The sequence below is a fragment of the Malurus melanocephalus genome, unplaced genomic scaffold (genome assembly GCF_030028575.1).
Source record: "Malurus melanocephalus ecotype Western Australia unplaced genomic scaffold, MMel_1.1 scaffold_16, whole genome shotgun sequence".
NCBI lineage: Eukaryota > Metazoa > Chordata > Aves > Passeriformes > Maluridae > Malurus > Malurus melanocephalus.
This window is the reverse complement of record NW_026623248.1, coordinates 1,815,272-1,840,389: the sequence shown is the minus strand read 5'-3', so window position 1 is coordinate 1,840,389 and position 25,118 is coordinate 1,815,272. Positions and strand designations below refer to the sequence as shown.

Below are 25,118 nucleotides of genomic sequence, written 5' to 3'. Positions count from 1 at the left end.
TTATCTACATAGCACTAAGGGAAGGAGTTATGGATGAAATAAAGCTGAATCTGTAGTTCTTCTTTCATGTTTTAGTTCCTGTCAGCTTATAAAATGAAAGAACTGGATGTTACCATGAAGCATAAATCGGTGTCTTTTGCTCTGTTATGGAAACTTTTGAGTAAAAACTCACAAAGGACAAAAACTGAAACTGTTTAGGAGGAGCAGGTAAACCTAAGAGTTCTAATTAGACTTGAAACAGATCTGGCAGGAGGAAATAATAGGAAATGGAAATGAAGGCTGGTTTTGAAAATGAAAAGGGAAACTTAAGACCTGATAGGCAACTGTGACCTGAAAACACAAATCTGACAATGTAGTTAGTGGAGGGGAATTTCATCTTTTAACTGTTTGGTAGCAGTAATTTGTGACCAAGGAATGGTCTGGCATGCAGGTCAGGAAGATTTAGTGGTGGGCTTGGCAGTGCTGGGGTAGTGGTTGGACTTGATGATTTTAGAGGTCTTTTCCAGCCTTAATGATTCTATGATTCTACGATAATAAGAAAGCCTTTAAAAATTTTGCTAAAAATTCTGAGTAGTGTTCTAGCTAATATTGAAATCGGCTTTCTATAGAAATATGTCTGTTTCCATCAATACAACTTACACTGATTTCATCTGAAGGGAACTTTACCCAGAAAAAAGTTTCAAAAGTTTCCATTCCTGAGAAAACTTAAACATGGCCACTGATGTGTCCCAATTCTTCATRCCTCTGTCATTTCACTTCTGGATGAGAGTTATTGTGCTTCTCTTCCCTTACTTCTTTGAGGAGCAATAAATTTTCAAATGGGAATTTTCTTTGGACTGTGCCCCTTTGAATGGGCCACTGAACATCTTCAATAGCAGCATTTTTCATTTCTCTTTTGTGCTAGRTATGTGTAAAATATCTGGCTATTTTTGTGCAAGCTTATATTTTGAAAAAGCCCCTGAGCTTTTGGTAACTGCTGTGCTTATGTTTCCTTTTTTTTTTATTTCTGAAAATATAAGCAAATTGTAAAATGCAACAATTTTATGGTATTGAATGAAAGTTTTGAATGTTTTCTAGAAAATAATTTTTCATCATTTTGATTAATTTGTTTGAGCTAAAGGAGAGCTCATATTGGCTCTTTACAGGAATCATTTGCTCGTGTGTAGTCCATAAAGGGATGTATTTATGTGCCATAATCATTTTTGAAAGCTCTTTTACCAGTCAGCAGCAGGTGGGTAGATCTGATATGCCACCTGGAAAATAAGATTCATGTTTATCAGCTTAGTGACTTGGCACAAGAGATGAGGGATTTAATTGAATACTGTGTTTCTAAACAATGTTTATATTTAGGATATTTTTTCTCATCGAATGTTTGTATTGAAGTTAMATGAAATCACTCTTTAATACCAGGGAACTATGACATGAATATACCTCATACAACCCTTCCTCTTGCTTCTTGTGATCAGTTGCCATGTTTTATACATTCAAATGAAAAATTAGATCAGCTATGCCAACTTCTGAGTAAATTACTGCAATCAACCTTGTCTGAAAACATGAGGTGACTTATTCATAAGGGTAGGAAGAAAAATCAAAAAAAAGATTGCTAGGTTCAAAAAAGCCAAATTTTTTTAGTTGGTTGTTTATACTTTAATACTTTTCTAGTAACCCTTTGCCATGTACTTTAAATTAAAAAAATAGCACTGAATCATCAGGGAATGCAGTGACGGCAAAAGCTGTGGTTTTGTTTGAGCAAATAATTTCATGGATTCTTTTAAGATGTTAATTCATTGTTAATATCTCAATATGGARCAGGGCTTAGATTTTTTTTCTCAAGTAAATGAGTCAAATGTGGTTTTGGAGCTATAAAAGTTGTATCTTACATTGTGGGGGTGTTTTAACTGCTCACATCTTGAGGAATTTATTTTATTTTTCAGACATTTTGGCAAGTGGTTAGATAACCAAATAAGGGTTCCTACACGTAGCATTTATTTAGGAATGTAAAGTAAATCTGATTCCTTTTAGTGAAATACAGAATTGTAAGACTCATTAACTCTTTCAATTTATTCATGATTTGCCAGACTCAATTTTGTTCTGAAATACATCTTCTTTAGGATTTAAGACTGTTACACTAATACGTATCATATGTATGCAGAAGTAATTTCCATTTTCAGTAGATTTTTGTGAGTAGTATCTAATTAATACCATAATTACCTTGAGTGCAGAAATTCACCTAAACAAGTCTATGAGTTGTTTAAAAGGCATGGGAARGAAAAGCTTGTTTGCAATGAAAACAGGCTTATTTGGCGTTCCTTGGGCTTTAATAAAGTGAACATATGCTGGTTATTCCAGTCAAGGGATTGCTYAGGCCCTATTTAGGTTCGGGAGTGCTGGAATTCTGACTAATCCTYTCTGATACCAGTCAATTATAATTTTGTGATGCTACTTCAAGCAGAGCCGTAGCACAACATAGTATAATGCCCAACATTGGTTCCTTAAGGATAGCTTGTAAAAATATGAATAGCCCCAGGAAATAATACCCAGAATCCTTAGCCCCAGGAAATAATACCCAGAATCCCTCAAACCCCAAATCCTGTAACTTAAATATTGAAACTGTGACTGAAACGCAGTCGAAAAATGTTAACTGACCAGTCTTTTCTGTCCTAGTATAGATAAGTGTTACTGCTGGTAGATTTGTGAATGTGCCTTCCTTTTGATTTACAAAGARAGAGAGTTGCCATCTTTTTGTGTCTGTGTACAAGGTTGCCAAGTTGGTAATCAGCAAATCTGAGTTTTCTTCCATCTAGAGCTAATTCCACTCCTTGCAGACATACTGCAGCAGTCTTCTGTTGTTTTTGATGTGTCTTCCTATGCTTCCAGATGGGTCATGCTTCCTTCTAGTCCCTTTCCTGTTTTGGGAGCTATTTGTTGTAAAAGGGACAGTATTTCTCCAYATGGATCTTTCATTAGTGTAGTATCCCTAGGCAGACCAAGTACTCAAGTTTGAGGCCAATTCCCCTCAATTCCTGCACTTGCTGACTGGTCCTTATTGATATGGCAGCAGTGCTGAAAACGCAGCTTACACAAGAAGTCAAATACTGGATGAGTGATTTTCAAGGATCTGGATTTACCAAAGCCCTTAGAATTAATTTCAATTATCGTTGGAATKCTGGCTTGCCGAATGTGTTGGGAAATCCATTAATAGAGACCATTAGATGCTTTGTAGCACAAACCCTCAAAAGCCTTGGCCATTGTGAAGTATCTCACATTCTAATCTTCCTTTCAACAAATAAACTTTCCACAACACAGTCACGAAATTTGTATTAAAAACCACAGGAAAGCAAATTAAAAATTAACTCAGTGTTCTGTGTAGGCCAAGTTTCCCCTGCTCATGTTTACTTAATTTCGTTTAATTTTTGTCTTTCATGTCATTGTTGTTTTAAACTTTTATCCCTGGTAATTAACCACGGTAAAGAAAAGTAAATGTAGATCTTGGAAGTTACGTTTGTGGGATCACATCACATCTTAAGATATTTACCACAAGCAACATAAGAATTTCTCCTGTGCTTGTTTAGCTGAGCTTTTGTTCTGAAATTGTCACAGTTCTGTAAGTAGATGAGTTGATAGTTTTAATCTGTTTTATTTCTCATCATATGAAATAGCCTCTCATGCAAGATTTAAAGAATATGAGGTTATAGGCAGGTGTATTCATTTGATGGGTTTTGTTTCCTTACATTATTTTATGCAATTAATAGCCTTCTAAAACGCACCCTGAATGAATCACATGTGTGTTCCCTTTTTAGAAATYAACTTCAAGATGCAAAGTTCTTCCCAGCCCATGCTGCTGCAAGAGTTTTGTCCATCAGTTTTCAGTGTTAGATGGTGGGGTTTTTTTTCAGTTTTTCAAAATGTAAGAGCAGGCAGATTTTCAAAGCATGGAATATGTGGGGGCCATCAGATTTTCTTCCAAAAATATTTGTGTCAATAATACACCTCTGATCTGAAAGGTTATCCTCTAATAAACAAAGGAGATTTTAAAGGATTTTATTACAAAAGAAGTTAATCTAGAATCAGGATATCTTTYTTTAGGCATAGTTTATCCCTAGTGAGGGAAAGCTCTGAAATGTGGCCAGTTCTCAGCTCTTTAAAACATCAGCTTAGCTTATTAAGTTTCCAAGTTGACATCCTGGCTCAGAAAGTCCTGACACATGGATAAAAGGACAAATCCAAAAGTTGTTGCAAGGGCTTGGATTTCACTTCCAACTTCTATGCTTGTTCATGTGCAAGTAACACTAGAATTCAAGTGAGCCTCAAACATAAAACATCATTGTTTTTTTCTCATGGAGAGCTGATGGCTGCAAATGGAGAGATTCCTTGTGATTTTACACTATAAATGTACTCATGTACAACAGTGATGCTGCTAAGGAAATCTCTCTACTGAATTCCAATAAAAGCAAGATGAAATCAGGTCTCATACTTCCAGAGATCTGTCTATCAAAAATATTTTAACATTGATCAAATTATCTTTATATTTTAAAAGCAATTATAAAAATTGCAAGGAATCTCTCCCTCCCCCTTTAGTAAAGATGAATTGTATATGAATCTTCTGGCTATAGAATAATAAATACAGTGATAAATATTATAATAATAGAAAAGTTAATAGAAAAAATAGGAGTGGGCTTGCAGTTTGTTTCTGTTAGGAATCTGTGAGRGCAGTATTTTGTGGAAAATAAATCCTTTGCACTCACATACCAATTAAACTGAACTATCCAGATAAACCTAGCATAGTATTCAAGCTTTAAGTTGTTGATTCYTACTGGTATGGATCAACACAGTTTCAACCACCAGCAGTTGAAAATGAAACTGAAATGTTTACATCACTTAGCAAAAGCCAAATTACCCTTTTGTTGCAACCCCCTTTATTGCATAGCACCTAAATGGATGTGTTTAATTTTCACTTTAAGGCAAGCTCACCTGGAAATGGCCTGATTGTGAAAATGTGCAGTATCTTGGGCTGAAGTGGATAAGTTGAATTTTTTTTAAAAAGACATTTTCAGAAATCTTTTAAATAATTTCATTTGTATAATTTCTGTTTTAGCTAATAGCTGAATTATAACACAACTAGTCAAATAGTTCATTTTATTGAGTTAATGTATCTTTCCTGCRGGTCAGGAAAGAATTTCCATTGTGTTGTCTACTCTGTGTTATCATTCAGCAATTGCTTAATTACATTTCACCCTTAAATTAAGTAGTAGAAAGTAATTAAATGGTGGAGACAGGATTCTGAATTAGATTAATCGTTGTCTAMTGCTATCAAGCATAAAAATTCAGAAGTACTATTGCTGAAACTAATGCTGGTATTTAATACAAGTCGCCTGTTAGAAGCAGTGTGGTGAATTTCCTTCCAATTAGTAACTTCTGTTTTTAAAGATGCCTTGTTTTGGTCATCCTGACTCAGGGTGGTGTTTGATGTACTGGCTTCCATTTAGCTACTTAAGCAAGCCAATGGTGCTTGAGCAGAATATTCTTTTGGGTTGACTGAGGGTTTTGATGCAGTGCTTTTAAGTAACATTCTAAACCATAATCCAGCAACATGTRCATCATGATTTATATTTCATACTGATGTTACATAGGAGTAGGTTTAGCATTTTTAAACAGTGATACATATCTGGGAAGCCTGGGTTTTGCATGGGTCAGAACTGGTTTTATAACCAATAAGAGTTGGTTTTTTTCAGGATAGGAGGGGATATGAACTCTGCTTTGCTTTCCCTCTTGGCTTTATTCTGACTAGCTTTTTCCTATAATAAAAAGAGGAAATTGAAAGAAAAGGGTTTGGCAATTTGTTACTCTTGGGGAATTTGGGGAAGAATTGGGGCTAACAGTCTGTATTTTGGCTATTTAATTCAAGAGGGATTCTCACAAATTCTAGCTTCTGGCCATACAATAAATTCTGTCTGGGAAAGTAGCTGTCGTTTCTATTGCCAGTAGAATGAAGATATTATGCACTGCACTAGGGCTGTTCAAGTAGGTTTGTATTAAAATTAGGCTAGAATGTCTGTGTTCTGCTTTTGGCAAAACTGTAGTTATTGCAATTTGCCTTTTTAAGTATGAGGATAAATTTTAGAGATAATCTAGTACTCAATACATAACACACAGTGTAGAACACAAGGATGAAGAATACAGTGTAGAATACTAGGATGAAGTGTTGTGATTATTTGTGGGTTTAAGCTTTTCCTCTCATATTCGGTGCAGTACAGTTTTTCAGTCCCAGGTCTGTGTGTGGGAATGCCATTCTCCAGGACTCCCACTGCACAGGTAATATACTGTCAATTCCAGGACTAAATTCTCTGACCATTGGTAAAGCAGGTAATAGGTGTGCATTCTCTTAGGTGTAATAGATGTAAAATAAAACAAAGGTTAAAAATTACCCAGGGTGATTATGGATCTTATTGTGATGTTTGGATCTACTTTCAGTTCAAGGTCTTCTAAAATTGTTCTAATGTATGAAACTGAAAGCTAAGAATAGTTCTTCATCTGAGCTCAAACAGGACCTCAGAATAATTTGCTTAGGTTACTTAGTTTAATTTAAGAATGTTTTTTGCAGTCATTTGAATGTGTGAAGATTTTTATAACGATTTGAGAAAATAATGTTTTTTCTGTGATTGTCATAACACATCATATCTCAAACTATAATCAAGACTCTATAGAGAACTTAAGGAGTTTCATCCTCATCCTACTGGCAGAAACCACCACAAAGTTTTGGTTATTGAAGGAAAAGCAAGATCAATTCTCTTGAAAGCTTTTTTTGGGTTAGCAGAGAGATCAGAAAGTGGGGAAGAAGCCAGGTTGGACGGGGCTGTGGGCAGCCTGGTCTAGKGGGMGGTATCCCTGCCATGGCAGGGGGTTGGARCAAGATGATCTTTAAGGTCCCTTRCAAYCCTTAACATCCTGTGATATTATGGTTCTATGAAGGCCCTTCCAACACAGTGTCAAGGAAGTTCATTCTACTATATATAGGAGAAATTAATTAATACAAGCACTTACACTGAAATCCTACCTTTGACATGCAACAATGCCATGGGCTACATTCAGATGTACCCTTTCTTGGAAGGTTTCAATGAAAAGGAAACTGTTTAAAGAATGTCAGCTTGATATTAGATCACTGGCCATCCATTTATGGAATGTCAGCCCAGCAGCCTAATTGTTCCTCCTTAACTAATCAAGGAAGAAAGGGGTGTTTCAGCAGGGATAGGACTATTTTCCTAAAATAGCAATGAATCAAAGACTTTTAGTATTATTGTAGTTGTAACTATAAGATTAGACACACCTATCATCAAGTAGCCAGATGTGTGTTTCAGTTTAGCAAATGAGTTAATTGGTAAATTAAATGGTTTTAATTTTTGAGTAGTTGAATATCTTGAAAATTGCCAAAGCTTTGGGTGGGTATCACATATCTGTGCTGTATTTCCCATCAAGAAACATGATTCTCTGAAGTGCTGTGCTACACAGGGAGATTTTTCTCACTTTATCCTTTCTTGKCCAACTAGTGAAATAGTCAAATATAGGATCAGCCCTGTGGTGCTGTTTAAACCGTGTTAATAGTGTGTGTGACACAAAAGGAAGGCTTTTGTTTCTGAATGTGGAATTTTATGTGTTTTCTAAATAAAAATAGTAATAATAAAGTAATTTTWAAAAAAWTTAACAGCCTCTACATGCCATCCAGTGAATAATAACTATTTCCTTGAAAACTGAAAGTTCTTTATAATATTTAATAGGATTTTAACAGTTGCCAGTAAAGATTGCATAGCAAAGTGCATAAGGTGACTCAACCCTTGGCATGAACAAGAAACTGTCTGAATAGTGCYGTTGCAGCTTAATGAACATGCTGTTACTGTGTTCCCTAAGAACAGAATTATTTCATTTTCTTGTGTGCCAGTTACATGAAACATTTCTTGCCAGAATAGTTTAGACAAAAAAAAAGAATCCAACCTCTAAAGTCCAGGCTTAATTTTTGCCAGTGATTTGGGGCAATTCTAATTTATGCAGAGTAGGATTTATTGTATAAAGATTATACAGAGGTGTTATATATATATATAATGTGACATACAGCAGTTATACTTCTTTGAGAATTCAGGTTTTCTGATTGCTTGAGTTTCCATCAATGAAAGAACTGAATTTAGTTAGAAATAAATTGGCATTTTTGAAAGTAAACTTWCAGCTTTCTAAATTCTCTGCAAACACCAGCAAATGGATTCTTACACTTTGATTAGCACAATTTTTAGCCTTCTAAATCTCTAAACTTGTGCTGAGAACTGCTACCAAACTATAGCATTCCTGAAGAATAGTGATAGCTAGTAAAAAATTTGAAAAGAKAATTCCAAAATTATCTGAAGATTTTACCTTTTTTACACAATTATGGCTTTTTTAGAAAGAGTTTTTGAAACAAGAGATTTTTTTTCTTTGTCTGCATTTGGGCCAAAGGTCTGTTTTMTATAAAAGTCATGTCTGTTTTATCTTACCCAGTGATTTTGACTACTTCAGTATATTGATTACTAGTTAAGAATAGTTTGGTACGTTGTGTATAAATAGCCTGATGAATATTTGAAAAGTGCCATAAATACTTCATACTATCAGGGAAAAATAYTTAAATTACATGACCCAAGTAAATGTTAGATACCATCATTGTTTAAGGAAACCTGCGTGTAATTCTCCAAGTGGTAATTTGTTTTTTTCACTTATCTTCAAYTTTTTGTTCCTCTTTTTTGCATTCAGATGCTGGGGGTTGTGCAGGATTTAGCCAAWTGTGTGAATGCCAGGCGTGTGCACAAACACATGCTCACACACTCCTATCATCTGTTTGTTACTGCCTTGGTACTTTGACTTTCCACACTTCCACTGCTTCACATTCGAGTGTGAACATCCTGGGGGGGCATTCTTTTATGTTTTATGTTACTCAGAATTTCCATCTGCTTTTACTTGACTTGTGGTTGTGAAGATCATGCTTGGCCCATGGGATCTTACACAGTGCCGAGAGGATGTGGAGTTTTGTCAGCCAGGGAAATATGTCTGGCTTTTTATTTTTAATTTTTTTTTCTCTTCAGCAGCTTTCATGTGCTGCTCTTCTTGTGTGGTCCCACTAAACTGAGTATATTTAACAGAAATACTCTCCCTCTCTATCTTCTGTGTGYTTCTGTCGTTTAGGCAGACTGTATAAGAAATCTGAGATCCAAAAAATGTTAGTTCTGACTGAAAACAAGGTAGTGTTACATAGAAAGGTACTTTAATCGTTGCACATTCCAAATTTATAACAGCATTCCACATTCTGGTTATAGACRAGTCTTAGTGGATCTGCAGTTACCAATAAACATCCCAGTTATATCTTTGTTGAGTATTTTGTGCTTTCTTTTTGCAGGCACTGCTACAATCTACAGTTCAGCAGCAAGAAGCAGCTATTGAAAAGCAGTATATATTAGCAATTGAAAAGCATTCTCATAAATGTGAAGAGCTTCTTGATGCTCAGGTATGGATGTGCACATGCAAGATTTTCCATGCTTTTCTTTCAGTTTCAACTCTTTCCTCATTGAAAAAAGAATTAACACATATGATCCCCAAAGAAAATGATCCATCTTTCACCTTGTTTYGTCAGCATAACACTACACAAAAGTTTTTAAAAATGATAAATAAGGACTCTTTATCTGTTGGGATCAACAATGTTCTATAATGCTGGAGCCTGTTAGAACAGATTCATGGAGAGTGTGGCACTGAGAAAAAGTCTCAGAGCAATTTAATACTTACTTTTTAACTGCTGCCATTTTCTGCGGTCTTGGAGAAACCATTCAATTATTTTTAATTTATGTAGCTAAATGCAGGGTTTGATTGTGTGGGATTTGCATGAAGTTTTGGTCCAAATTTTTTTGATGGTTCTTAGATGACAGGCAAAACCATGTGTTGTCCACACCTATTTTTATTTCATAGAAATCTTACCTAAAAAAAAAAAAGCTATGAGGAATTAGATAATATCCAGAAATATAAATAGAAATAAAAATATATATTAATGGCCTAAATTGGTTCATTTAGCATGACTTGAGTAAAAGCACAGATACTGCACAGCAAGTATTTGAAATCAAATTATGAATATCTGAACAGTGCCAGCCTGTTTTTTTTTTATCAATAAGATCTTGGTTTGACTGAAGTCCAGCTCTTGGATACAAAAAAAAAAAAAAGACCATGATCATATAAGTTTAAAAACCCAGAAGCTAATTTGCTGATAGCCCCCTGGAGTTGTTTACACTCCAATTTAGTTACCCTTTAAGTACTGTTAGCAACAGTTCTGCAAAACACGCAAAGGATAATGCTTATTTTAAGAAATTTCATGGGTAYATTTGACCTAAACACATCAAAAGTCCCCTTGAAGTACCCCACGATTTCAGAAGTGTTTTACGACCATTTGACTGATCTGACCATATCAATTAACACCTACTGCAAATGTGTATTAAATATATAGGCATCTGTATAAACAGTATGAAGTAAAGATGTAATAAAGTGGAGAAACTGATTGCRTCGTGAATGAGGTTATTGCACAGAATTGCGGTTATTTAATGTTTGCTATAAAGCTCTGCCGTAAGAACAAGTAAAACTGAATTTTTAAAATAATGTTTTGTGTTTTTGAAATGAATACGTTTGCTAACTTGATATCTCTTTCTGAATGTTAAAAGGCAGTGAATCTCGTCAAATATGGAAGTGTCATGGGAAGATTTTTTGACAGTGTTCTTACAAACTGAGCAAATGTTTGCACCTGTGGTCAGTTAGATTTGCCTCAAAACCCCAAAAATGGGACAGAAATGTGAAATCATGTTTGAGAGGTTCAGATTTACCTGGGGAAGAACCCAACAGTGTAAAGAACTGTTCTTGGTCATAGGACAAGAGAGTGGTTATGGCATAACACAGTGTCCAGTTCATAAGTCTACATTTAACACCCTCTTTGGATCCCAGAAAAAGTAAATTYTGTTCAATGACTTCCAAGTAATTTCTCATGCAATGCAATCAAGGGTTTTCACCTTTAATTGTAATATAAAACTGGGATTTTGAAGCCTATTCAAACAGATGTCTATGGGTGCTTGTGGTTGAGCTATCAGGTTTAATTAAATATGATTTATACTGGCATATTTTGTTCACTCAAAAACTTCATTGGAAGATCTGAGAAAATGATAGTATGTTTTTATTCTTTTTGAAGACAYCTGTTGTTAAATGTATGTTTTTGTCTTTGTTTTTACATTTCCTTTTGTTCGAATGGTTTTGTTCAGTGCTAACAGTTRAGATTGATGAAATTACTGCTAATATTTACGTACCTCATTGATTAATATTTTGTGTTATGGGATTGTACATGCATAGCCACCTTTACATAGAGATTTATGAGTATTTGTATCACTGTAAAGAATTTTTTTAGTGAAGCAGTAATAATCACACAGCGCAAGTGTCAGACAACACTCAACAGAAAAACTGCTCTTTTTTTTTGTTCCTTTCTAATATTGTTGCCTTACAAGCAGTATTTTGCCTTCAAAGCCCATGTAAAACTGTCAACCCCTTTAGTTTTTTGTCCTCATTTGCCATTCCTTTTAAATTTTCTGCTGTTTTATTTCCAGTTCAACACTATCAAGATTATCTYACGATAATTCCTTTCTCATGCTTTCTACTTACTCCCATTTGCCTCYTAAATTCCTATACCACTCCCTCCCAAAAGTGTCTTTGAGAAGATGGAAGGGCTCCTTTTCTCTGCTTGTCTTTAACCTATCSTTAGAGTTTATTGAAGTTTCTGATTTTTAAGCTTCATTTTATCAGGTAGAAATGCAGTTAAAATTCAGTCTAGAGCGGTGCTATCCTGCTGATAATRTTCAGTGTCCAAGGCTGTGTTTTCCAGGATGGGGGAAAATGTGAAAGACCTCATTCCATGGTTCCATCCCTGTTTCCTGCTGAAAAAATACCTGCAGTTCACATTTGACCATTATGTGTCAGGCTTGTCAGCCAGGTGGCTCGCTATAGGGAACATCCTGGGTGATGGTAACTGGAATGGTTCCTTCCCAGGGACAGCCTCTAGGGCTGTCTTTTCCCAGGAAATATACTCTCACATCCAAAGCAACGTGGGCAGCAGGGGCAGGGGGCATCTGCCCCTCTGCTCTGCTGAGCCCCCCCTGCAGAGCTGCATCCAGCCCTGGCCCAGCACAGCAAGGACAGGGAGCTGCTGGAGCCAGTCCAGAGCAGGGACACCGAGGGGATCAGAGGGATGGAGCAGCTCTGCTGGGAGGAAAGGCTGAGAGAGTTGGGATTGTTCAGCCTGGAGAAGAGAAGGCTTTGGGGTGACCKCACTGTGGCCTTGCAGTGCCTGAAGGGAGCCCACAGGAAAGATGGAGAGAGACTCTTGACAAGGGCCTGGAGTGACAGGACAAGGGGGAATGGCTTCACACTGACAGAGAGCAGGGTTAGATTGGATATGAGGAAGAAATTGTTCCCTGTGAGGGTGGTGAGGWCCTGACACAGAGAAGCTGTGGCTGCCCCATCCCTGAAAGTGTCCAAGGCCAGGCTGAATGGGATTTGGAACAGCCTGAGACAGGTGAAGGTATCCCTGCCCTTGGCAGGAAGTTGGAACTGGAGGATCTCCAAGGTCCCTTCCAGCCCAGGCCATTCCATGATTCCATKATGTCAGCATTTCAAAAAGCAAGCCAGGCATTCTTGGGGCATATTTAGGGGCACCAGTGTCATGGTGTCTTCCATCAACAAACAGGACAAAGAGAACTCCTTTCGTCTGTGACAGAAATCAGTCATGTCATCTACTGAATATTTAGGAAAGCTRTGCACAGCAGTTTTACTTTTCTAACATTTGAGGATATCTGAAAATGCCATCGGAAAACACATATCAGTTCATTACAACTTGGAAAACCACAAATTTCATCTTTATCTTTTTCTGAGACACAGACCTCTGATGTTGCCTTCTAAAAATGAACACCTACTGAGGTCTTCTGTTTTTATTCGTGTGGTGTGTGAAAATACGTGCTGAAAAACGTGATCAACAAACTTAYGAATAGATTTTTTAATACTCAGGAATTTTCCTTACTATTCAATCAAAGCAGATGGTGTTAAAAACATGACCATAGAGAGGTACATTTTTTTATTATTTTTAAAATCAATGATCCACATATTAAGGTAAAATAAAATTCTTAAATACCTACAGCAGATCACTTCCCATTTATGAAGAATTGTTTCCCCTTCATTTAGCTTTCATTGTTCGGTCCTTACTTTGATGTTCTCCTTCCTTACTGTTTCTAAGCACTGTGAAGCAGGCATTCTTAGATGGTAAGGGATTAAAGTAGATATGGAGTGAGGCTCAGAGCACACATTTACATCTTAAATTGTTACTTTAAAATATTCCTTTTTTTCCTCTGTCTTCCTGATGCAATGCTATCAATCAGAGATACAACTGGACGTTCTGTGCAGTGTTTTCGTGCTTGGATGTTGTTCAGGGAGATATATTTTACTGTGGTCCTTTGTTATGTTAGTCCCATATTTCCCATTTTGATTCATATAAAGGAAGAATGAAGAAAGACAAGGACTAGAAGTATTTACCTCTGTAGTTCAATTGCAGACATATTCCTTTCCTGTGCTGGGCTTTTTTTCTTCTACTTGCTTAACCCTTAAGGACGTGTGGCCTGCAGTTTGTATGGAATGTAGAGCATCCATGTATTTTGTGTGCTAAAAATGTTTTTCCATGATTTAAGAAGCAAAGGAGTTTAATTGCTGAGACAGAACCATATTGGAAGTGTCAACACAGAAAAAGGAAGCGCTCAAGGGCTCCATTCAATGCTTCCTTTGTACATTTTCATGTTGGTATTTTTCATGATAATTTTATGTGTGTGAAACATGTYTCGTGTTTGCAGTTGCAACAACATTTAAGATGAGTTACTCCCATGTCTTTAATGCCTTTTCTGCTCTATCATGATGTTGACTGTAATTTGTATGATAAATAGTAGTTAAAAATCTATTGCATTAAATCTTTTGTCTCTTTGAGACTCACCCAGAGAAGCACTGGTTTATCTTCAATTTGAAAGCAGTCTGCTGGAAGGTCAGTCAAAATGAAAATTCCATTTGCTGGAACTCATTTTTTAAAGTTTACAATGCTCTCAAGAACGGTCTGTGGACAAACAGRAAACTGAGGTGACAATAGTCATGAGCTGCAGGAATGTGATAAGTATCTTCTCTAGTATTTGGATGATGCATTTTGATGTGTTTTGCATAACTTTTCGTGAAAAGTACCAGTACGTCTCCYGACAACTCCAAGAATGTCAAATGTAAAAAGTACTTTTCTTATATAGCGAGTGATTGTCTGCCAGGAAAAATGTTTATTTCATTCAGCAACTTGGTTTCATAGTCAGGAGATATAATTTTCTATGATTTCAAATAATTCTTTTTATATCCACTCCAAATGTGCCTCATGTTTCTATAATAGTGTTTATTTTGTGAACTTTGATTATGTTTTTCTTTCCTTGTAAACAAAAGAAGTTCTATGTTTTTCCCATCTGATGGTAGTAATTGTGGAATTTATTTAATGCCTGATCTTGAAGGGGCCATATGCAAACTAGATTCTGAAAGTCTTGTGAATGTTCGCATTTTTAGGACATTTTAGCCATTTTTTTCAGTGAGAGTAATAATCCTGAAGATTTGCAGTCTGAAAACACTATGGTGGGCATAACCTTTCTGGCTCATTAACTACGATAGGTTTGAAAATTATTGAGAGTYCTCACCATGTGCCCTTCTCCAGGCATTTCCTCTCAGTTCTCAGAAATCTTGTAGTTTGCTGCTGTAGAAATATTTGTTTATTCATTCCTTTCAAAACCAAGTACTTCCAATCAGTCATTCCTATTACATTTTCATGTAATACACCTTCACGTAATTCATCTAGTTGTGTCTTTTCAGGTCTCCTGTTCTTCTGCCAAGAGCAAAGTTACACTTTCTCAGAACTTCTTTATTTTCTGGTAGTTCCTCATTATGTAAAGGAGCAAAAAAAAAAAAAAAAAAAAGTATTGATTAAAATCCTGTGGCAAATTTATTCCTGAGAAATTTATTCCTGAATTCTTAATACCACCTTGATTTCTATGTATATAGAGAGAATCAAAATGAAAATAGCAAGAATCAGCTTTTTCTGTGCTGGGAAGGATTTTGCTTGTTTGCTTTTTTCCCTAAATTCTGAAAAAGGATTACCTTTTTCAGGGTTTATTCTGTTTGAGCAGGTAAGTGGGACCAGATGACACACTGTGGTCCCTTCYAACCTACCCCATTCTGTGGTTCCATTAAAAAATCTGATAACAGCATAACTGTTTGGTGGAAGGTTTTAAATATAAACCCTTAACATAGTTTTCTGAACTGATTTCAGTATGCCCTTTCTCGCCTGCGAGTTGGAGGTTGATTTTGCAGTCCCTTTGCACCGTTAATTCAACCAGGACACTTTTAGCAACTCCAMCAAAAATCTTATTTGGAAATTACATTTGCTTCCTTGGATTTGTGAAGTGGCATCTGAAAGTAGCTCTTTAGAGTACTTTTTTTTTCTTTCTGTCTTTTGCTTATATAACCTGTTACCTTCAAACTTCCATTACTTGTTAGGAATGTATACCATCAAATCTTGTCAATACCAAACAGCTAGGCAATATAGTATGATTTTTTCCTCAATAATTTTTTTTGTCAGCTGTTGTTTAAAAATACTTAGTTTCCTTTGTTTTGCTGTCTTCGATTATTGAATACTTTTCTGTTTGCATTGCTCATATTTTAYGAGTTAATTTTGTTTCTTCTTTCCTGATAAACAGAGCAAGTTGGGGAGAACTCATAAAGGCAGTGAAATGAATTAGATCACAAAATAGAAGGAGTAATTGATACTCCTATTATTTTCATATTTTTATAAAGTTGCGTATCTCTGTATCCTCAGGACCTCAAAGTGCATCGGGTTTTTCATGATCTCTATTACAATGTACACTTTCCAAGAAAAGTATTTTCATTATTAGATGCCTTTATATAGCTTCTTACTTTATTTATAAAAGCAATGAAGTACTTATGCAGCAGAATGTTTTAGCCTTAATTTCAGCCTCTGATATGCCTCAAATGATACAGTTTGTGCACTCACTGTATTCTGCTGAGTGGAACCCTTAGTACAAGCATATTCTTAGTTATTTTATTACCTCTATGATAATTTTTCTTTGTATTAACATTGTTTTACCTTTTTCATTTAATAATGTTTTGCTCATTCCTGAGCTGTCTCTCAGAAAACTTTGCTGCTCTGYTAGACACTTGGACCTCAAACTGGCAAAAAGATACAGTTCAACCACGCAGTAATAAGTTATAATTTGAGGAAGTGGAAATATGTACCAGATGTTGGGAGTTCTTCACACAGATTTTCCACCTTGCGCTGCCAAATGCTGAGATGCCACAGATAGTGAGGACAGTGTAAGAAACCAGTTACAATTACCAGATCTTGTCATTTGACTTAGGCAGAGCTTAGCAGYGGTGAAGAAAAGGCGCACTATGAAAGAAAATGCTATTAAATGTAGCCAGCCTTTGTAGAGGGGCAGAAAACTGTTAGTGGTATTTTGATAAGTTTGCCTTTTTCCTCAGCATTGTATTTTGAAAAGGTTGTAGAAATGGAAGTCTTTTGTTAACATTACAAAATCATGATGTATTTTTGTTACATCACCTTCCTCTCACATAGATAATAAYGTTTCTCATGACCTATATTATTTCTTCTTACTGTTGTATCCGTTCATGAGAGACACAAATAAACGTAGAGCTTTGTGAGTGAATTTCTTTTCAAATAGGTAAACAGATTTGAAGTGTTGAATTCTTAAAAAGCCCCATCCAGTGGTTTATTTTTCTGGTGAATGAAGTGCTGAAACATTTACTGAATGTTTCTGAAGATAATTTTTCCCCAAGTCTTGAGGGAGGAGGATGGTTCTGTGTTCTATATTATGAAGATGCAAAAAACCCCCAATATTGCAGATGACATTATGTCTGTGTTTTTTCTATTAAACAATTAACTACAATGTAGTTTCATTAGATTAAAAAAATCAGTAGATATTTTTACAAGGAAAACTGGTCATTCACTGAGCTGAATTAGACACATGAATGTCTTGATACACTGGGTTTGATAATGATGTCATTAAAAGAAGGTGTCGTTTTGTTAGTATGTGAAAATTGTTTCCTGAGATGAAAGACCTGTGGAAGAGGGAAATACCAATAACTTGTTGCAGTGATACTCCAAATAATGCAAGGCCTCTTTTCCCTGTTTAGTATAAGGATATTCATATTAACTTTGGTTGTTCTGTGATGTTCTTTACTGTTTTATTTTTGAATTTTTATCTGACTACTTCTACATAAGCTATGAATAGCAGCTAMCAAAATGAATTTATCCTTGCCAAATCTGGTGATGCGTGCATGATAATTTATTCAACATTGAGAAGAAACCAATCTGCTGAAATATCCATTGGATGCCCATTACTGTAGCAAAAGAATTGCATTTTTATTTAATGGATGAAATCCTGTACATATTTCCTTTTAAATGAAACAGTACARGACTGCGAAAAATGCTATTTTCTTAAAAAGCATTTCAGTTCATGGAATACACCCAATTTTTTGTTTGACTTTAGATTTGAAGTTTAGGATTAATAAGAATATGTTAGAATAACTTAGAATTAGTTTTTAGTAGCTTTAATGAAGCATCTTAGCTGTGAAGTAGCTCATCTCATGCATTATTTCATTCATCCCATAAGTTAGTGTAATATCTTCTGTGAAAGCCTTCAAATTATGCTTACCTGAAAGAAAAATGTCATGATTCCTCAGAAATAAATTCWATATATAAAAATAGCAAAAAAAGACTGACTAGTTGCTATTGTGATTAAATCTGTTTACAGTGTCTTCCGTGACTCACATTCCAGGAAAAAAAAGAWTTTTTTTGATTTCTTTTTTACAGGAATCAAGAAAAACCACAGGACCTCTGTATTTATATTTGAATCTACATCAAACGGTTTTCATTTGGAACYATTGCCTAGAGAACTTCTTGCAGGGAGGAAAGCATTATAACCTATTTTTGAATGCCTTTTGTTTTAAGCTAATTTTCACAAGACTCTTCTTGAGCCTCTCATGCTATTTTTCAGAGGGTAGGGTAGAAATACTGGTATTTCTCTCCATTGTGGAATACCACCTTTTAGGAAAGTTTGAGGTTTTTCTTCTTTTTTCTTTTTCTTTTTTTTTTTTTTTTTTATTTTTTTTTTTTTTTTTTTTTTTTTTTTTTTTTTAAATCTCTTCCCTTTGTCTCACTGGGCCATCATATTTTTTTTTTTTTTTTTTTAAATCTCTTCCCTTTGTCTCACTGGGCCATCATATCATGAGACAATTTGCTCTTCTGAATTTTTGCAACTCAGGGTTTTGCACTCTTAAGCCTATACTCCCTGTCTGAGGAGTAAAAGGAGGTAAATTATAGCTTTGTGGGAAGTGCTAGGCTGTGGAAATCAGGTAAAGTGATGCAATTTAGGAGTTGTACTATTTGTTGTGCCTAAGCTAAAGGTTTTTTAGATTTCTGTGAGTATCTCTACCTAGTGTCAAGCTGTCTCCTGTGCCTTATAGATAATTGACAGTGTCAATTGGCAGCCTAGAAAACTTACATTGCATRAAAACTTCCCTGTTGCTTCAAAGTGGAGCTTTCACTGAGATTTATTTTTGTCCCGCCCTGATTCGTGCAGCCTGCTTCCAGTTCTGCAGCCATAACTTTTTATCAGTTTCCATCTTTGCCCTTTATTCCAGCAACTCAGTAAGGTATATTTGTTTACTAACAGGTAAATAATTGGATTCATATTTAGATTGSTTTTTCACCTGTTTTCCTGTTCTTGGATTGTTGATTAATAACGGAAACTCTCACCTCAACTCTGTTTAAAAACTTAATGGGCCTTTGCACGGCTTAGGTACTTTTTTCCAAATTTAAGGCTTCATGTGTCTCCATCCTAACTTTCACAGGAAATCTGGAAGAGACTTGGTTGCTTTTCACAGGATCATTAGGCCTGACGAACTCATTATCCTGCCTACAGCAGACAGATCACTCTGGCTTGAAAGCTTTTATTATGTTTACTTTTTGAATCATGGGTAGTGTGCTCTTGACAGGTACAATTACCAGGAGAAAGTGGACTCTCCGTTGCTTAGGAATCAATTCAGGATATATGTAGCTCAGAGTGGTACTTGAAGTCTCAAAGCTCTTCCCTTATTCCCTTAATACTGTCTGCCAGAGAAGGGAACATGTTGATAATTCTTACCTGTGGAAAATGCAGCTGCCAAATGAGAGTCATTCAACTCACACCCTTCATATGGCATTAATTCCTGGTGAGAAGGGGAGGGTTTATGAGATAAGGCTGCTTAGCTCAGGCATTTAACTCCATATATATGATCTTTAATTCAGAAGAGGTCTCTATTTTTCAGAGGCCTTTACTATAGCTGAACAAAAATCTACAAGCCAGGTAAATGAACCTAAAATTTCTTGTTATTGTCTGTCAGCTAAAAATACAGGGACACTTGAAAGCTCTGAAATGTCTAAGTGATGAAATGAACCTTCACTTTCTATTTGTTTTTAACCTTCGATTCCCTTTAATAACTTTGYTCTAAAACACCAACTGAAGAAGCACTGACTGTATGTAAATTTCATCGTGTCCACTGAGTAGCAGACTCCAAAGTAAYTCTCCATATGTCTAGAAATTCAATCTACCAAATGCTTCTCTAGAATAATTTCTACTTAGAGGGTGTATTGATTATTTTAAAATCTGAACCACAAACCTAGTTGCCCAAACTGAAGAATGGTTCCAATTCAATTACTAATCAAGAACCTTTTTTTTTTTTTTCAAAGATACTATGCTAGGACAGTAGTGTTAGTCCTCCTCATACAGAGGCACGGATTTTCCTATAAAGCTCTGTTTATTAAAATGCTGTAGAGTGAGCTCGGTGGTATTATTAATCCRTTTTCTAGAAAAGAATGCACCTGAATGCATCTGAATTCATTGTTACAGAAGTACAGATCATTTAAAGGCATATCCAGGGATACTGATTATGGATATCACCTGAACAGGAGATCTGGGAAGTTATGGATCGTAAAGGCTTCTCTGCATTTTCTCAACAATCAGCTTGCAGTCTTGAAATWGTAAATTCTGTATTTCCATGAGAAATGTGGATACTATTTAGTGTAAAAAAAGTTGCACTGAATTATGGCAGTGATTATTAGCTTTTATTTTGAAAGCATGCTAAATTTGCTCACAAATACTTACCTCTGAAAAATATGAACTAACATGTTTTTATAAACATATGTAATTCTTAATGAAGTTCTTATTGAATTTCTGGGAATTCCATAAAACTCCATATGTAATAATATCTAGATATTCCAGTCTACCAAGGAAATAGGGGAGCCTAGCTCGATCAAAGCAATCACACAACAGTCACAGCAGCTTTCATTATCATGGAATTGTTTACTTACTAGGCAGCTTTTTTGTAGTTAAAGTTTTGGTTGTGATATTGGTATTTTTCAGGATTGTAGATCCGTGGCAGGTTCATGAGAAGTTAACTGCTCTATGTGGCGTTTTAGATCATGTGAAAGGCTGTGGTCATAAAACTGTTTCATTATCAGGGAGGACTGACATTGATTTTCTGCATRTTCTACATTGCATTAATGCAAACATCTGCATTCCTGGACTTCCAGGAAGGGCTTGAGTGCTTTGTAATACATACATGGAAAATAAATTTTAAAACTCTTCTGAAGTTTACAAGCTGAAAATTGTGGTCCTATTGAGAAGGGYGTAAGATACATCTGGTAGCTGGCCCATTCTGACAACTTGAAATGGTCATACAGGTAACCCAGAAATCTGATGGAAGGTCTTCATATGAAACCTAGAAATCTGATGCTCAGAGTCAAGCTGGAATTCACTGTATGCCAGGCTTAAACTAGAAACTCACCTCACTGAACAAACTGATTTCCATTTTTTTGATGCTTTAAAGGAGCTCTCCTTAGAAACTGCTGTGCTGATTCTTGAGAMGCAAATAAAAATTCAGCCTTTTGCTGAATTTTTATTTAAAGCTTTGATTTGTGGCATATTTTGGCAAAGACATTTCCATGTGTTTGTTTTATATACTGTCACTCTGAAATAACGTATTTGTAATCTGTGCAATTAGTAAGTGAAGAGTCATGGAGAGCATCTACCTAATAAAATCCATTTATTGTTTCACCTTTGAGTTACTGGGAAAATGTAATTTCTGTAAGTGCCCTGATAGTTAAAGCTGATGTGTCAAAACACAAGAAAATTGGGTTACACATCATTAAGTATAAACATTTTGAGAATTTTGCTACTTCTTCCACAGGTGTTTTCCATTAGAATATGTCTGCCACATTCAGACCTATTTTAAGTAAATTCACAAGGAAATGCCTCCTTACGTGTTTATCCTGGAATGGCAGATAGGTGTTTTACTGTATAAAGCAGTCTAAAAGTTTTCTATTCTTCAAATGAAAAAATATTTTTCAGAACATAGTATTGCAGTTTGGTAATGTATTTGTAGCTGTTAATATAGACACTTGAAATTAAAACTTAATAAAATTCGTGAAACAGAAGTGACTGTTTCTTAGAAATGCTGGTGGAAGGGGGATTTGCCTGCATAACTGTTCATGTAAAAAATTTATGTACATTTATATTAATATAGAACTCTACTGTAACACTTCCCTCTTGATGATCTTGTAAAATAATATTGTGCGTTGACACTGCACTTTCAGGTTATAATATGTCATCTCYTAAATAACATGTAAAAAAGTGAACTAGGTTGCTAGCAATTATCTCATGACAAATACGTGGCATCAATAATTTCCAGCAATCATGTTTAGTTTTGGAAATCAGCTTAGCTCTTACAGATGAAACCCACAACCTGCAAATTCTTTACTTGATATAGAGAAAATCAAATAAATGGGTTCTGATCATGAACACTGACAGGTTCTATATCTGCATATAGACTACATGGGCATATCACTTCGGAGTTCATTTTCTCCCTGAAAAAATGTTTTGGATAACAAGAAATTGAGAGGAAACCAGCATTCTCCTTTGTTCACATTTCCTGGCTCTCGAGGTTTATATCACAAATGGTTGAAAAAAATACATTTGTCTTCTGCTCTCTGTACATACAGCTGTGAAGTAGTACAAGCCTAATTGAAATTCTGCAACTCTTTAAATGAAATAAAGTGYGGTGTTGCTTAGACCATGTTTATCAATTGTTTTAATTGTTGCTTTTACATAGCAATTCATTTTTCAACTGTTTTTCCAATGCTTTTTTGCTGAGAGGAAATATTAATTATACAGAAAGTGAAAGTTTTCATATTATTGTAATTTTTTTCATGACATGAAATCATTTAAAGGATTGCTATATATTTAATTTAACTGAATCTACATTTTAAGTGATTTTGTAAGCAACTGTGTCTAGGRTGCTCTCTCTGTGTAAGCCTAAGTGTCTTGGATGAGTTCTTTTTGTCTGTTTTACTCGCTGACCTTGGTTACAAAAATATGAATGTTTTTTCCCAATAGCATCAGCGACTTCTTGACATTTTGGAAGCAGAAAAGGAAGTGTTATCAGAAAAGATAGAAGAAGCTTTGATGCAGCAGTCACAAAAGCAAAAGGTATTGTTTTTGTTTACCAAAAAACTAAGAGATCAGATCAGCATTGTGGAGATTATTGGGAATGATCCTRTTGGGAATGATCCTGTCACAATTATTGATAGGAAGAGGAAGCTTTTTTAAGCACTTGGACTATTTGAAATTATTTTTAGCCACTCCTATATTGTCTATTGCAGTTTAATTTTTCATAATGCTTGCAGGAAGTTCTGGACAAATGTTTGGAGGAAGAAAGACAAAGGAGCAAGGAGGCTCTGGCAGCTGCTGCTAAGGTATCTCTTGTTAATTCTAGACATGCAATGAGGATTCCACGTGTGTCATTAGAAATACTAAGTTCAGAGACTTGTTTTTGTTTCATAACTAAATTTATCAGACTCTGTATTGTYATCTGTGTTTAGTAAAGCTGGTTCTACTGAAATGAACGTATCTGGTGTAACCCATGCSTAACACAGAGATGTAACTTCCATCTCTTGGGTGATAGCCTCTGAATTGTTTATAACAAGGAATCACAATATTGCTGTTCAGTTGTTGCTGTTACCTAAATGTCTGCTTTTGTGATCTTTTAACATCAATGCATCTCAATTTGAAGAGCTGGGTAGCAGGGTCAACTGATGATCTTAGCTTCATGTCCTATTTAACTTTCATTGAATATGGTCATTTTCAATAAGGACAGAACTATTTTAAAAATCATGTGAAAACGGACATTTTAAAAGGTTTTGAATTATTTGATATAAGTTGATATTTGACTAAAAGTGACTACAGTTTTTAAATATGATTTCTCCTGTCTATTTCATTATTAAGTACATTGGTGCTAGGACACTAATTTTGTAAATGTTAAGCTCGAATTAATTTCTAATACTGATGTAGAATCCAGTACAAAAGTTCAGTTGCATGTAGTARTCAGGGGAAGTCAGTGGTGTATATTACCTAGCACAGTTCATCAGGCTGTATTATAATTTTAGATAATGGCTCAACATAATGATCGGGGGAAAATAAGACAGTACTTCTTGTAGCATGGTTAAGGAGCTTTGGGAGGGAAGATACATTTGTCTTAACTATATATTGGCTAACTTTCTACAGAAAATGCTCAGACTGTTTTTGCACTTCAGATATTTGTGGATAAGAGCAAGAATATCTCTTACATGGGAATATCAAGGGAGGCCCATAATGTGCCTACTCTTCGCTGCATTTTTGTTGTGTTAAGCAAGCTAGTTATGAATTCCCATGTTTTCAGTAGGTGGGAATTTAAGAACCTTACCTGTAACTTCCTTTTTCTTTCTGTAACTACACAAGTCATTGCCCAGAGGTAATATCTTCTTGGTGTCACCTTAAGATAAATTTAACCTCATAGCTCAGAAGTGAAAATATTCACATCCTCTGTCTTGTCTRCTCATAGATCTCATTAGAAGAAGGTAATACATATGAATTAGTCATTCAAGTTGGGTGTGTTGCTCATCTAATTGTGCCTGATCTGTTTCATAGGCTGAAAAAGAAGTCATGCAGGAAGCTATTCTGAAAGCGGTAGAGGAGGAGAGGAGAAATATGGAGAAGATTCATGCAGAAGAAAGAAAACTGTGGGAAGCAGAACGTGACAGCCACAAAGAGAAGATTACCCAGGCTGTTTCAGAAGCCATGCGAGAGCAAAGAAAGCAGAATCAGGTTAGTATGCTTTACCCTTCTTTGCACCTGCTTTGTGATTTTTTTTGTTTTTTCTTTTGAATGTCTTTTGAATGTTCTTTTTTCTGTTGTTGTGTCTTTCATACCTGTGAAAGTTGTTACATTTGTTCCTTGTAGAACAGGTACAAAATAAAGAGGGGGTTATGAAAACTGGAAACATGAAACTGGAAACGTAGTAATGAACCAGAAATATTTCTACAGTTAATCATCAGAGAGGTGCTTCTGTTACAATAATTGTATGTCACTTAACACAAATGGAAAGGGACATTCCCAACAGTGCTTTTATCAATTCTAGGAATTACAAATTAAACGTGTTATAATAGCAGTTAAATTACTCTTCCAAAAGTTGAATTTTGTAGTCTAGGATACTGGAAATATTTGGAGGAACAGCCTGTTGTCATGGTTTGACCTTTGCCAAATGCCAGGCATGCACAACAGCTGCTCCCTCACTCTCCCCTGCCACAGCTGGGCAGAGGAGAGGAAAAAAAAAATAGAATGAAGCGGTCATGAGTTGAGATAAGGACAGGAGGAAACACTTCAAGGGCAAAACAGGCTCACCTTAAAGTTACCAAGTGAATTTATTACAAACAGAGAGAGGAGGATAATGAGAAGTAAAGTAAGCCCTTAAAGACACCCTTTCTTCTCTCCAACCCCTCCCTCCTTTGCCACCAGTAGCACAGGGAATAGGGTGGGGGTGGCAGGGMAAGGTTTGGTCAGGTCATCACTGAGATTTTC

At 35.7% G+C, this 25,118-nt stretch overlaps 1 protein-coding gene across 1 annotated transcript in view; it reads left to right on the top strand.

Annotated features, from left to right (window-relative positions):
* CCDC91 (coiled-coil domain containing 91) overlaps window positions 1–25,118 on the top strand; it is a 110,206-nt gene that overhangs the window by 51,048 nt on the left and 34,040 nt on the right. The window contains exons 8-11 of the mRNA XM_057385706.1: window positions 9,410–9,517; window positions 22,620–22,712; window positions 22,910–22,978; window positions 24,189–24,365. Coding sequence (XP_057241689.1) covers window positions 9,410–9,517; window positions 22,620–22,712; window positions 22,910–22,978; window positions 24,189–24,365 — 447 coding nt within the window. The remainder of the gene's footprint in view (window positions 1–9,409; window positions 9,518–22,619; window positions 22,713–22,909; window positions 22,979–24,188; window positions 24,366–25,118) is intronic.